This window comes from Pleuronectes platessa, chromosome 15 (genome assembly GCF_947347685.1).
Source record: "Pleuronectes platessa chromosome 15, fPlePla1.1, whole genome shotgun sequence".
NCBI lineage: Eukaryota > Metazoa > Chordata > Actinopteri > Pleuronectiformes > Pleuronectidae > Pleuronectes > Pleuronectes platessa.
Window position 1 is genome coordinate 16,668,804 of NC_070640.1, and position 13,653 is coordinate 16,682,456.

Consider the following 13,653-nt stretch of genomic DNA (forward strand, 5'->3'; position numbering starts at 1 on the left):
TAGCATAAGGACACTGCAAATGAAAAGGAAATGTATCAAGGAATAAATAAATGTGCAAATATATTTAAGACATTTCTTTTGACATTTCTTTTGTTATTAACATATTTATTCATTTATTTCTGTATTAATTAATTTCCTTTTTTTTTTTTTTTTTTTTTTTTTTTATTTCTGTATTTATTTATACATTTATTTATTTATTTATTTTTACTTAAGTCATGTATGGTCCTCCATAACCCTCATCGTAAAAAAAGGCGAACAAACACTGTCATTATTATACATCATATTTAGATTTATTTATTTATAATTTTTTCTTATTATACTATATATTTGAAAAACTGTGTTAATACTGATAACCGTGGTAATTTTGATATCTGTAATCATGATATGGGCTGACTAACACAAGTAAGTTTTAATTACCAAAAATTACTTTTGATTTTCACTCTTGTAGATCTTTTTGTTTCCTACATTTTTACTTTGTATCTAAATAAAAAATCAGAACTTTATGCTTATATCCAGAAAAGGAATCATCACCAAACGATGACTCAACCATCCAAATAGAAATTTCAAGTGAGAATAGTTATCTTACATCTCCTCGTTAGTATAGTGGATAGTATCCCCGCCTGTCACGCGGGAGACCGGGGTTCAATTCCCCGACGGGGAGTGCACGATACTTTTCAAAATGGATGCCAGGATTAGGAAGAAGACCAACCAGATCGTCCGGGACCACCCACCCGTTGGTTTCTCCAGAATGAGAATGAGGCTAGTATTGAATTTGTACATGGAGACAATAATCCTTATCGTAACAAAAAGCGTATGCACTGTTTTTATTATTCTTCATATTTAGATTTATTTATTTATTCTTTTTTCTTATCATGTTTGTCATTTGACTGATATTGAATAACATTAGATTCATATTTTATTCGATTGATCTTGCATTGTTAATTTGACTGCTCTGTCTATTTTGGGCTGATTGTCTAAATATTCCGCATATTTAGTACTTTTGCAAATTAGCCAGTGAAAACAATTATTCTGACTTTGGTGTGTTCATGTGCTTTGAAGCTGAATTTGAAAAACTTTTGACGTCTAAAAATGTGTTGTATTCTCAAAATCTCAACTCCTCTTTCCAACATTTGCTTCATAACAAAGAGAAAACAAAAAGGACCAGGTGTGACAGACGTATAAATAAATAAAAAAATACTTTAAAGTGCCCCGTCTCAATTGACTGTGGGGAGTTAGGGAATTGTGAGGGAATGACAAAAGTGCAACATTTGACAAGTTGACATAAAAGCAAATATTTAGAGCTTATGATTTTTTAGACGTTTTTAATTGTTTTGATTTAGTATGTATTTTTTTTTCAATTCAATCCCAAATATTCTCTTTGTTTTTCCAGTTACTTTAGATATATGTCCTTGGCAGAGACAGTTTATATGTGTATATCCTATACTGAAAAGTCATACAAAATAAAACAAATTCTGACTTGAGATGGGGTTAAAATGAATCTTCTCAGGTAGGAACACAGTTTTCAGATTATTTCCGACATCACACAAATAGTAAACAACGCTGTTATGAGTATTGTTTTAATGATGAGTACGTCATAGGCCCTAGATTCCCCGCTCGTACACTAGAGGGGGTGATAAGTGTTTATGTCGGCATATGTCTATGAGAGGAGGGAGGGAGGGAGGAGAGAAAGAAAGAGCGTGAGAAACACAGAAGTAAGTTCACACACACATAAGGAGGCTCTGAGGAAACACAGGAAGACATCAGTGATGTGGGAATAATAACCTGATGCCGGTCAACACAAACCATGTGAGGTGAGTGGACATCTTTGTTTTTTATGTGGAGAATTTAGACTGAATAATTTCATTTCACTGAGATGAAGCTTCATGCAAGAGCTGAGGTTTATTATATAGATGTGTGTATGTGTTGCTTGGAGATTCATCCCTGTGTTATTTTCTTTGGTTGCACATTCACAGAAGATTAGCAGGTAGGTAGGTGGGTGGTTTAGTCTGGACTCTGCAGCACTATGCTGCTCTATGCTGTTTGTTTAGCATTTCTGAAAGTTATTTGGACATTAATATACTTTTGGGTTTGAGATATGATGTAGTTTAAATGTTGTTATTGTGCATATTAGTATCTTATCATAAGTTTTAACCCAAAGTGAGGGTGCCAGGTTTTAACATACAGTAATGCTGGATGGAGAGTTTACTTAGGGTTTTCTTGTTTTCGTTTCATAAGGCAAATCTTTGTTTTATATATCTTAATTTATACGTATATTAAAATAGTATTATAATTGTTTGTATTTCCAAACCCAGTTCAGATAAAGGCCTTTCCTTTACTCCATGTGTGTGGTATAGTGCAAGAGCATAAGGCAAAGATATGAGTATACTGTGCACCAATCATGTAACTGGCCACAGAGGATTTACCATATACTGCTCTGAGCAGTTTTATTGTTCACGTTGTAACATGATTCATTTACATTACTCGGCCACCTCCTTTTGTCCTCCTGGGCCGGATGTATTGCCACAGTGATATCTCACACTGTTGACTCATTCAACTCACCGGCTACACTTAATTTGCTGCTCAATGCTCTGGGATTTTTCAGAACCCCTGACCGTCGCGGGCTGATATGTTCGTTTGATATTGCCGGGAGCTAAACAGAAACATGTCTTAGAATTAGATTAGATATGCAGATGCACTTCTCATATATACAACTAAGACACCCATCTATGATCGCACCCCAGAGACTGTCTCCCATCTGTTCTGGTCTCGGGATCTTACTTGAAATCTGTGGAAATGCATCAGTTGTTTTGTTTTGAACTATATTAATGATGCATTTATACTTTTAAATCATAAATATATATATGTAAGCGTGTGGCCCATATGGAAAGTGCCAAATTAGTCTTTAAATATGCTGTGAATTGCTAACACGTGACAACATACATTTTATAACACTTTCTCCTCATGCAAAATAAAACGCTGCTTATTTAATGTCTCTGGAAAACAAACATTGAATTAATTATGCAATGGTCTCAGGTTCTCATCATGGTGCGGCAGTGTTATGTTTCATCATCTGGTACCACACAGCAGCAACAGAGCAAAATGATGTGCAGAGGATTATTTGCTTTGCTTTTATTTGAGCTTCATATTATAAATAGTCTCTGGCTCTTCATGGCCTGCATGTGAAAACCTGCTGCCTTGCCCTTGGAGCACCGAGCGAGGGCAGCAGGAGGACTGGGGACCAGGCTCCATCTAAACTGTGAACAAAGTTGCCATGGAAACGAGAAGTGTTTAGCCCTGAGGTGGAATCTATTGACTTCATTAAGAAAATCAAAACCTTGAAAGTCTCACGCTGGATGGTCAGGCAGAGCTGAGACAATGGTTATAGTTTGACTAATTAACAGATTGCTTTAGGAATCATCATTTGAGATGAACTATTTTAACATTATACACAGCCACTCAATCAATATACACATTTGTTATCATTATCAGATGCGTTGTAGCAATTGTTCATGTATTGCAACATGGCGGAGGAATTTAGTCCAAAAAGAGAAGCAGGAATGTTGGAATGTTCTAATACTTCTTAAACTATAAAACGTGTGTAGAAATACAAAATACTGCAGAAAATGGAGAAACAGTTTCCAAGGAAGCAATAATTAGAGCGATTGATTCGATTAACAAAGCAAATGGATTGGATTAACTCAGTAAATCCGTTTTGAAGTGGGCTTGCTGCGGTTGTCATAACAAGTATAAAGTTGTGGTTCTTTTTGATTCATACTTCATCAAACTTTTAAATTTTAGAAATGGATGTTTTAACAAGTCCACTGTTTTTGACACAACTCTACATTGGTGGATCTTAATGTTGTCATACTTCATCTATTATTAGATCTGAGTCACAGTAATTGTCGGAAAACAAAAGATAAAGCAGATCCTGAAGGAAGCGGAAATCAATACTTTTGCTGCTGTTTACGGTTACTGTAAATTAGATTTTCTTTTTTTTTATTCTGGATTGAGGCACCATGGAGCGGCTTGGTGGTACAGAGGGCAGGATCTGTTTCACCCCACAGCAAGAGGGTTACCTGTTCAATTCCCACTTTGGTCCTGACTGCAGTCGGAAAGTCAAAATAATCTAATTTCCTAACAAGTATTCCTGGAAACTGATTGAGTTAGGAAAGGAGAAAATCTGACCCTACTTACACTCTGTGATTGTATTTATAACAGAAGAAGGTGAAGTGTGCTGTAAGCCGACAATTCAGGAAAAGTTTCCTGTTAAAAACTAAACGAGATATACTAATGAAAGATGTTTTCAGTTCATACAAAGGAAAACTTGAACCATCATTTACTCAAAAAAAAAAAAAAATGTTTAGAATAAAAACAAAACAAACTGAAATGTTGAAATGATCAGATAACATGACGATCAATATGAAAAAAAACGTACATGGTTGGAGAAAATGTTTATGTATGTGCATTTGACAATCAGGGGATTAAAATAAAATAATGTTTGTATTTAGTTCTAATGATGATATTTTGAACTATAAGTTCAAAATGCTTCCTGATCACTGTGACTCCTGACTGGACAGATATAGATGTCTGTTTTTCTGGTAGTCAGCAGGATTACGCAAAAAGTACCGGACAGATTATGACAAAACTTGTTGGAAGGAAGGGCCAGGGAAGAACCCATTACAGGGGGCAGATCCAGGATTTTTAACATTGTCAGATGGGACGTTTTTAACATTTACCTTGATTAAGTGAACTACTGGGCTTTGGTGAAAAGATCCACTAGAGGGCCATTCTAGTTTGTCTCTGTATGTGGGCCCTGTGATCCGCATCAACCTGTCCAGTGTGTGCACCGCGTCAGGTCAGCGGGGATTGGCTCCAGCTCCTTCCTCCTCAAAGGGAAACTGGTATTGGTGATGGATTGATGGATGTGACAACATTTACAACATAATAATATATTGTGGTATACAGAGGTATAATAATAAACTAGTTATAAAACCATGTCTGCTTCCTGTTATAAATACGCAATTGGCGAATTTAAAACAACACTCGCTCAAACACACCAAAATCAAACACACAATACAACGTGTATACAAGCAAGACATGAGACATAGAATGACATCAGTGAACTCTATAAGTGCATATTAGTTTAATTTGATTATTATTGAATCTGCATTTATCACTGTATCCTTGGTGCAAGAAGGATCAGCTATGGCTTAGAAAGAGCATCTCACACAAAAATCTAGGTTATTCATAATGAAAATCGTTTTTTAATAATTATATGCATTTAAGATTAGATTAGAGTGACATCTGAACTCAAATCAATCTTTCGAAACAATTGGTGTTTTTGTTTGTCTGTAACAATTGAGATGTGGTCAAATGTCATGTCGGGGTTGAATGCATGGGAATCTTTTTCTTGTTTTAGATTCATGGGTTTACTTTACTCCTCTGACAGAATGTTTTATGTGTGTTTTTAAGATCTTGTCGTATAATGGCCTGACAGTCATGCACATTATAGTCGTGCTTTTAGAGGTTGGTTTCTCAGTGTAGGTTTTTTTTGTAGTTACAGGGACCATTCTCCTCCAATCTATGTCTATACAAAGGTATACTTTCTCTATTTCTCTTTGTTGTTGACCAACCTGGCAGAGTGTCAAAAATGTGTGGACCTCGACGCCACTTACTGCCAAAGTCCTTCAGGAAAAAGAGTTAAATGTATAACCTACGGAATATAAATTAACTGTGCCTCGTGAAAAACAAGAATAACCTGCTGTACCATGAGAGGAATCAGGGAATGTCTATGAATCTGATTAAGTGTTTGAATGGACATCAGTAGATAGATGTGTTTTAACCCCTGTCCATTTGTTTATTTGTTGGTTGGTCAGCAGATTTCCACAAACCTTGGTTGAAAGATGACATTGTGCAAAGAAAGACAACATTTTGGAAAGATGGACAATGTTGGTGTTGTTTCTTTTCTTACATTTTCAGGAAATTATTCAGGGATGATGAAAAATATGTCTTTTTTGTCTGCTATATGATCTTAAATAGGCAGAGAAACCTGTAACTACAACATATGTGTAGCTGAGTTAATGTGGATTCAGATTGGAATCAACTTGTCTCAATAGTTTTTGAACAATGTCCAAACGAATGTGACTTGGTGCAGAGGTTAAGGGGCCTGTTTGGCCTAAGTGGCGAAGGTATGAGCTCTACCGAATACCATTCTATTTTTAACATGTAAACTGATTAGTGGGTTTATACCACATGGTAATGAGCTGGAAATGAAAGGCAAGAATGTCGCTGTTGTTTTGTTTAACTTGGCAGATGTATTGAAACTTAATGGTATTAAAATGAGGTATGTCAATATGTCCATAAGAGGCTAAAGGGTGAGTGTAATGTGTGAGTGCTGACGTGAATATTAACTTTATGTAGTATTTTAATAGTTTCTGGCATCAGGCAAGTTTACTTGGATTTCAACAACAAGGCAATTCAAAGTGCTCCACATAAAAACACAACATACACAGCATTTAAAAATAAATCATTAGTTCAAAATGAGTCAAATACAGAATAGAAAATAAATAAATAAAATAAGATATAAAACTGGTAAAATAAAGAAATTTGTAATTATTTGATTTGTTATAGGGCCATGGGAAACTGGAAAGTCTTCAACATTGATTTATTAAGAGTTGCAGCATACCTGCAGTTCTCTGGGAGCCTGTTCTACGTATATGTGGAGCATAGAAACTGAACGCTGCTTCTCTATGTTTAGATTGAAGTCATATTCTCAGAGAACATTTGTGTTAAATTGACCTTATTCAGGCAGCTGCATTTAGGTAATTTCATTAAATGAAAGGAGGAGAAGTCCTTTTCTTTTAAAACAGACAGGTCACATGCCTTATGAAGCAAATTGTGATTTTTAAATAGAGTATACAAATATTTGATTGATTAAATAGTGAATTATTCAGATGATGACAGTTCTTCTCCTTCTTCACCAGGGACATCTTTGCCTCAGAAATGGCTGGGAAGAGCTTTGAGCTCAGTGATCTACTTCTGAAAAGTTTGGAGATACTTGGATGAAGAAGTTATTACTTCTTTTTGTTTTACTGGGATTCGAACAGTAGCACTGTTTCTGTGGCCTGGTGCCTGAGGAGGAGCAGGAGGAGGAAGGCACCATGATCTCCACAGCCCTCCGCTGGTTTGTCCTGGTGTTGTTCATCATTCTGACCATCAGTGGGAACATGCTAGTGTGTTTGGCTGTCGGGCTCAGCCGTAGACTGCGGTGCATCGCCAACTGCTTTGTGGTGGCACTGGCACTGACGGACCTGCTACTGGGCCTGCTGGTGCTGCCCCTGACTGCTACCGTGGAGCTGCGTGGTGGGAAATGGCCCTTCGGGGGAGCCCTTTGTAACATCTACCTCTCGCTGGACGTCATGCTGTGTGCCTCCTCCATCCTGACCCTGATGGCGATCAGTGTGGACCGATACCTGGCCATTTCAGCTCCGCTCAGCTACTCCCGGAGGGTCACCCCACTGACGGTGACGCTGGCCCTCATTGCCATCTGGGCCGTGTCGCTGGCCGTGTCCTTTGTGCCCATCCACCTGGGCTTGAACACGGTGGACTACAAAGTGCAGCACTTGGACTGGGGCTTGGGGGATGAGGACAAAGAGGGACGCTACTGCCAGTTTGAATGGAATAACAACTACGTTCTCATTTATGCCTTCGGCTCATTTTACCTGCCTCTGCTGCTTATGAGTGGAATGTACCTTTGCATATTCAGAGTGGCACGAGAACAGGTCAGTGTTTATTAACATTCTGTAAAACATACTGAGGGGGGATGTGAAAGGTCATAACTCAATGCAGTGCATAACCTTTTTCATCAGTCTGAGGCTAAAATAATTTTTTGATTTTGTATTAATGATAAAACCTAAACATATGATTCACATATTTTCATATTCCTAAACTTTTTCTCCATTGATCCGTCCAGGTGCGGCGTATTCGTGCTGCCATGCCGTCATATCCACGCACAACGACGACCGCAGCCCTAGCCCACGAGCACAAAGCCACAGTGACCCTGGGAGCAGTACTGGGGGCCTTCATCATCTGCTGGTTCCCTTACTTTACTTTCCTAATCTGCATGAGCATAAAGGACAAGACAAATCCTCCCAACACGCTTCACTCTGTGATCCTGTGGCTGGGCTACTTCAATTCAGCCCTGAACCCCATCCTGTACCCAGCCTTCAACAGGGATTTCCGCAGGGCCTACGGAGACCTGCTTCGGTGCAGGGGACATTCTCGCAGAAAACTGTTGTTCACCCGCTTGTTCGTGCATAAAAGACTGAACTTAACTAACAGACAGAAGGTGATGCAGCAGTCGGAGACACGTACGGACAAAGTTATGAAAGGAAATGAGGGGAAGAGCCTCTCCCTTCATGAGAGAAACGGTATCCCTGATGAGCCGTGGTGAAATGCTGGACTGTAGACCTGCAGGAACTGTCAATACAAAGTCACTACTACTCACAGTCCGAGTCTAGCTGAGCATTTTTGGTGTTTAGTGTATCGTGCCAAAAGATGACACAGTTCATGTAAAACCCAACGCACAACATCATGAGTGTTTTTTAAGTGTATAAGCTGAATAAAAGCTTGTGTGTAATATAATAGGTGGCCACTATTTTCTTGATGACTTTTCCAGTAATGAAAAGTCACAGTTTTGAAGTGACTGCTTATTAGAATGTGTAAAAAGCAAAGTGTAGACAGAGCACAGCAGAGTGGAATGAATGGATGACCAAGTAAAAGTAACGGCAAACTGCGCAGAGGTTAAAATGTTGCATATTGTTTATTTTGCTCGGGTCCCAGCACTGCAGTGAAAGTGTGTTCCTGGAATGTTCAACACATTAACTGTAACTCAATAGAACATCCATTCTTCAAAATAAAGGTGTATTTTTTTGTTATTTATGTGTGCAACATGGTCCAGGGTTGTTGCACTGATAAAACACATACAGTTTTTCAAAATTGTTAACACACGTTTTTCAAAAGTATAACGGCTTTCTCAAAACTGCACACAGACAACTGAAAACCTCACACACAAAATGCTAAACCTGACACTCCCTTTGCAAGATGACTCTTTGACATCAAATCTCTTAACTGTTCACAAATTGGAACTCTTGTTTTCATTTGGTACACACAGCCATATTTTCAAATGACACACACATACCATTCATTGAGTACACACAACTAAGCATTTGCTTGCACACTACCAAGCATTTACAGCACACTGAAGTGCAAAATTGAAAACACAATCATCAAAATGGAACACACCATATGAATGACAATGACTCTGGAGAATGAGCCATTTCTCCTTTTGTAAAATGTCTCAGTGTAGGCTCCATGGCCTGGAGCAGTGGGACCCGGTCCTGTGGGTTCCGTTCATATACCTTCCACCTCCAGGCTGAAAATAATTCCTCAATGGGATTCAGGAAAGGAGAATAAGGTGGAAGGTATAGAACGGAAAAATGTGGGTGGTCCTGGAACCACTCACGCACTTGAGCAGCCCGGTGGGCTCACCTTGTCCCAGATGACAACGTGATTGATCCACTGTGGGTCATCTGTCTGGTCAGGTGGTACCAGCAGGTCATGCAGGCCATCCAGGAAGACGAGGAGACGGGCAGCGTTATAGGCCCCTAGGTGGGCATGACGGTGCAAGATCCCATGGGGATTCATTGCAGCACACATTGTGATGTTCCCACCCTGCTGGCCGGGGACCTCAACAATGGCCCGCTGGCCAATGACGTTTCTGCCCCGTCGCCTCCACTTCACCAGGTTGAATCCCACCTCATCAATAAAGATGTTCTGGTACAACACATGAGCTGTGTCATGCTCCTGGATCAGCTGACACAGACAGCATGAGAATGCAAGTTACAGTATGGACACAGAGAGGTCACCACAGTGGGCTACACTGAGACACTGTAGAAAAGGAACAATATTGGATACAGGTACAATACATGCATGTGTCAGTGCTGAATGTATGGTACTTACAAGCACAGCTCTCACCGTAACTCCTTGATGTGGTCTGTGTTCCGTTCAAATGGGACCCTGTACACTTGTTTCATCGACATGGCATTCCTATGAAGAATACAGTCCAATGTAGAGAGGCTGACGGTCTGGACGTTTCTAAATGTAGCATGGTCAGCCAGGATCCTAGTTTTTATTTGTCTGAGTGTGATAGCGTTGTTCTCACGAACCATATCTACAGTTTCAGTCTCCTGTTCGGCTGTGTAAATGCGGTGAAACTGCTCAACAGACCTGAATGTTTAGAGATTTGAGTATTTGTGTGTTGTAGGTTGATGCTTTGAGATTTTACTTGAGAAGTGTGTGCAACAACTGAACATATTGTGTAGTGTTTTGACAACAAGGTGATGTGTAATTGACATCAGAGTGTAAAGAATGAAAGTCAGAGTCTAATGCAGATAAGGGAGTGTGAAGTAGTGCCAAATTGGGTCGAGCGATTGGTACATGAAGTGAAGGTTGTGCAAATTGTGCAGAATTTTCACTTTTTGTGAGTTAACAACTGAGAAAAACTGTAAACAATCATGTGTTTGCACACCTGATGGCTGTGTTGAACCAATTGGCTCATAGGGGTGGTCATTTGACAGTCAGTGCTTAGGAATTGCAAGGAAGTGACATCTTGATATACTTCTGTATCTAATGTATACAAGTGTGTTTAGGGTTTTGCAGATCACTGTGTGTATTGTTTTGCAAAAAGTGTGAAGCTGACATTGTGCTTATAGTGGTGCAGATCTGGGCCCATGTTTTGCTCCTTGAGTGTCAGATTTTGATAATTGTGTAATTTTGATTGTAGTGTTTGTGCAATCGAAAAAAACTGTAATTGCTTTTATTTATTTTTGCATATTAATTTACAAATTCAGTAATTTCTTGCATAAGGCAGAATAATAAAATGTATTTGTTTAGTTTAGTTTGTAAAAAATAGTTTTGGGTAATTTGATCTAAATTGTTTGTATCTACTGATAATTTATAAATAATTTAATAAGCATTATGTACATTTATACATTTGATTTTTATTCTTTAAATTGAACGTTACATCAAAATGTACGTGTTATGTACAGTATATGGTAAAGACAGTGATAGAAAATAGAAATAAATGCTACTGAGATTATTATTCAACCAGTAAAAGGTCTGAAACTGGATGTGATCACACATTAGCATTAGGGACATGTGCAGGTCCATTGATATATATGATTAAAATGCAGCAGAATAATTTGAACTGAGGAGAAGGGATATTATAATTTTTTGGGGAATCACTTTCGGTACTGACTTCAGACCTAATATGAGCTGGAATCCATCAGCCGAGCCTCTGTGAATGGTTTTATTTAAGTGCACCAAGTCTGACTTTGTGCAGACATGGAAAAACAAATTAAAAGAGATTGGGATGTTTACACGCTGCTGTTACCACTGTACAGTGGGAAACATCACATAACTGTTGGCAAAGTGACTTTCCTGAGTCTCCATCGTTCTGTAATGTCAGTGACAAGACTCCAGGAAATCTCTCTGAGCCAAGAAGTAAGTGCAGCGCATGATTAACCACAACAGACTGTTGTCTCTGCACTGACCTGGACCTTCTGCCTCATGGCTCCACTAACAAGAACTCAGAGTTATGAGAGTGGTTTTAATTTCCATGCAGGACAAACAAAAGATTAACTTTTGCAGCCGCAGTGTGAATTTGCCTTATATCACGATGCCAAGCGATGCAATGCATTATACATTATAAGTCCTTATTCTAACAGACAAGACACCATTTAAACTTCATTGTGCTATTAGTGTTGTTTTTTTATTGACACTACACACACAATATTCAATATAATTAATTTCACAACATTTGCAAAATTTGTTTGGGATGTGCCCATGTTACAATGAATTAAAGAAGAGCATTCCCTTTCAAAAGACGACAAAATCAAACAGTATTTAAAAATGGTTGTCACAAAAAATTGAAAACAATACATTTCCATATTTTATTTGCGTAGTGCATTTAAAAACAATGCTTTTCACATAGTCTACATAAATCATTACAAACTTAAAAATAAAGAAAAATGATGTTAAGTCGAATGCATGCATAGGCTCTACCCATTTAAACCTTATCAAACTGGGTTATGTGCTTATGTAAATGTTTGGTAATGAACAGAGAACTGCAGCTGAACCTGGACTGATTGTAGAAAAAAAAAAGAACCAAACAGAAACACAATATGATAAAGGTGATTTCCCCCAAGATAATCAAGCTATTACCTTGTTTTACATTGTCATAATGTATGAATAATAACATCACATTTAAACAATAACCTGTTGACAGAGGTGCAGATCAACGTCGGGAACATTGAGCGTGCGTCATCACACTGTTTACAAGTGTGTTAATCTAATACTGTGATTTTTCCATTATGTAAAAGACCCAGGCTGCCGTCTGTGAGTCATTTTCATTCGGGTTATCTCAGTTTACTCTCACATTATCTATATTACCTATGTCACAATTCTTCAGCAATACAATAAACAAAGTCCCACCTGCTGCACAAAGGGCATAATGTTTTTATCTGAATGTCTCTGTAATTAAGGTATCATTGTTTTGGTGAGAGTGCGTGTGTGTGTATGAGTATATGATGGGTTATTTATGGCTGAGCACAGAGCCAGGTGTTCACAGGGTCGAGTGAGGGTGAGCGTTGATGCTGAATCAGTGTGATAATAGTATGAGGCTTTGTTCACCTTGAGGGTGGCTGTGGCGTAGTGGACAGAGCGGGCTGTCCACTTGCCAAAGGGTTAGTGGTTTGATCCCTGGCTCCTCCATCCTAAGGCAAGACACTGAACCCCAAACCGCCCCTGATGGTTATGTGACGGATATATGATAGAGCACAAAGTGGTTGCCCATAGATGCACTGTATAAATGTGAGTGTGAATGGTTGTATGGCAAAACTATGAAGCACTTTGAGTGGTAGTCAAGCATAGAAAGCACAATATATTAATATATATATACAGACTGTTTACCTTTTCTACACTATGTGCCATTAACATGAGAATTTAATCAATAAGCATCATGCAATGGAATAAAGACAGAAGAGAGCAGTGGTAACCTGAGCTAAACATAATGGATGTATTTATTCATTGAATCGGAATATGTATAGCAAGGCCTTTGACCAGCCTTGTTTACTGAACAAACAGATTCATGACTTTATTTAGGATGTACCCTGCAGGTAATAATGCATCATGCTGTTGTTGGTGTCTGAGCCCTCACCTGCAGGACACTGTTATATACAATCGATTGTAATATGATATATGCTTTTAAAAGCAACCTGATAAATGTATCAGACTATAGCAGCATTAGCCATTGGGTATTTCTTTTGTCTTTGAATGCAGAACACCAAACAAGACCAAATGAATCTGTTGATGTACAGATGTCAAAACAAAAACATATTGAATATTTTGTACTATTTATGTATTTAACTACTTTGTAGAGATGTTGCAATGACACCAAGTAGACTACATTTTGGTTTTAGTTCAAGTTAGCCATGAATGAACATCGGCCTAACCAACAATTTAGGATTTAGGAACCAAGAGGGGCTAGAATTAAAATATTTAATCATGAAAACGGTGAAGACATGAAGCCGAATG

The 13,653-nt window shown here is 38.4% G+C and overlaps 1 protein-coding gene and 1 non-coding gene across 2 annotated transcripts; both read left to right on the top strand.

Moving 5' to 3' along the window:
• Positions 1-589: 589 nt before the first annotated feature.
• Positions 590-661, top strand: trnad-guc (transfer RNA aspartic acid (anticodon GUC)). Its single transcript has one exon. It is a non-coding gene; the product is annotated as a tRNA-Asp (tRNA).
• Positions 662-1,717: 1,056 nt separating this feature from the next.
• hrh2b (histamine receptor H2b) lies at positions 1,718-8,452 on the top strand. Its single transcript, XM_053442127.1, has 3 exons — positions 1,718-1,811; positions 6,984-7,781; positions 7,973-8,452. The coding sequence occupies exons 2-3, from the start codon at positions 7,161-7,163 to the stop codon at positions 8,450-8,452; spliced, it is 1,101 nt and encodes a 366-aa protein (XP_053298102.1). The 5' UTR covers positions 1,718-1,811; positions 6,984-7,160.
• Positions 8,453-13,653: the final 5,201 nt, after the last annotated feature.

Excerpts from the sequence above, each read along its gene's own strand:
- hrh2b (XM_053442127.1), top strand. The coding sequence starts at position 7,161 with ATGATCTCCACAGCCCTCCGCTGGTTTGTCCTGGTGTTGTTCATCATT. Across the intron at positions 7,782-7,972 it reads TCAGAGTGGCACGAGAACAG|GTGCGGCGTATTCGTGCTGC; the intron begins GTCAGTGTTTAT and ends TGATCCGTCCAG.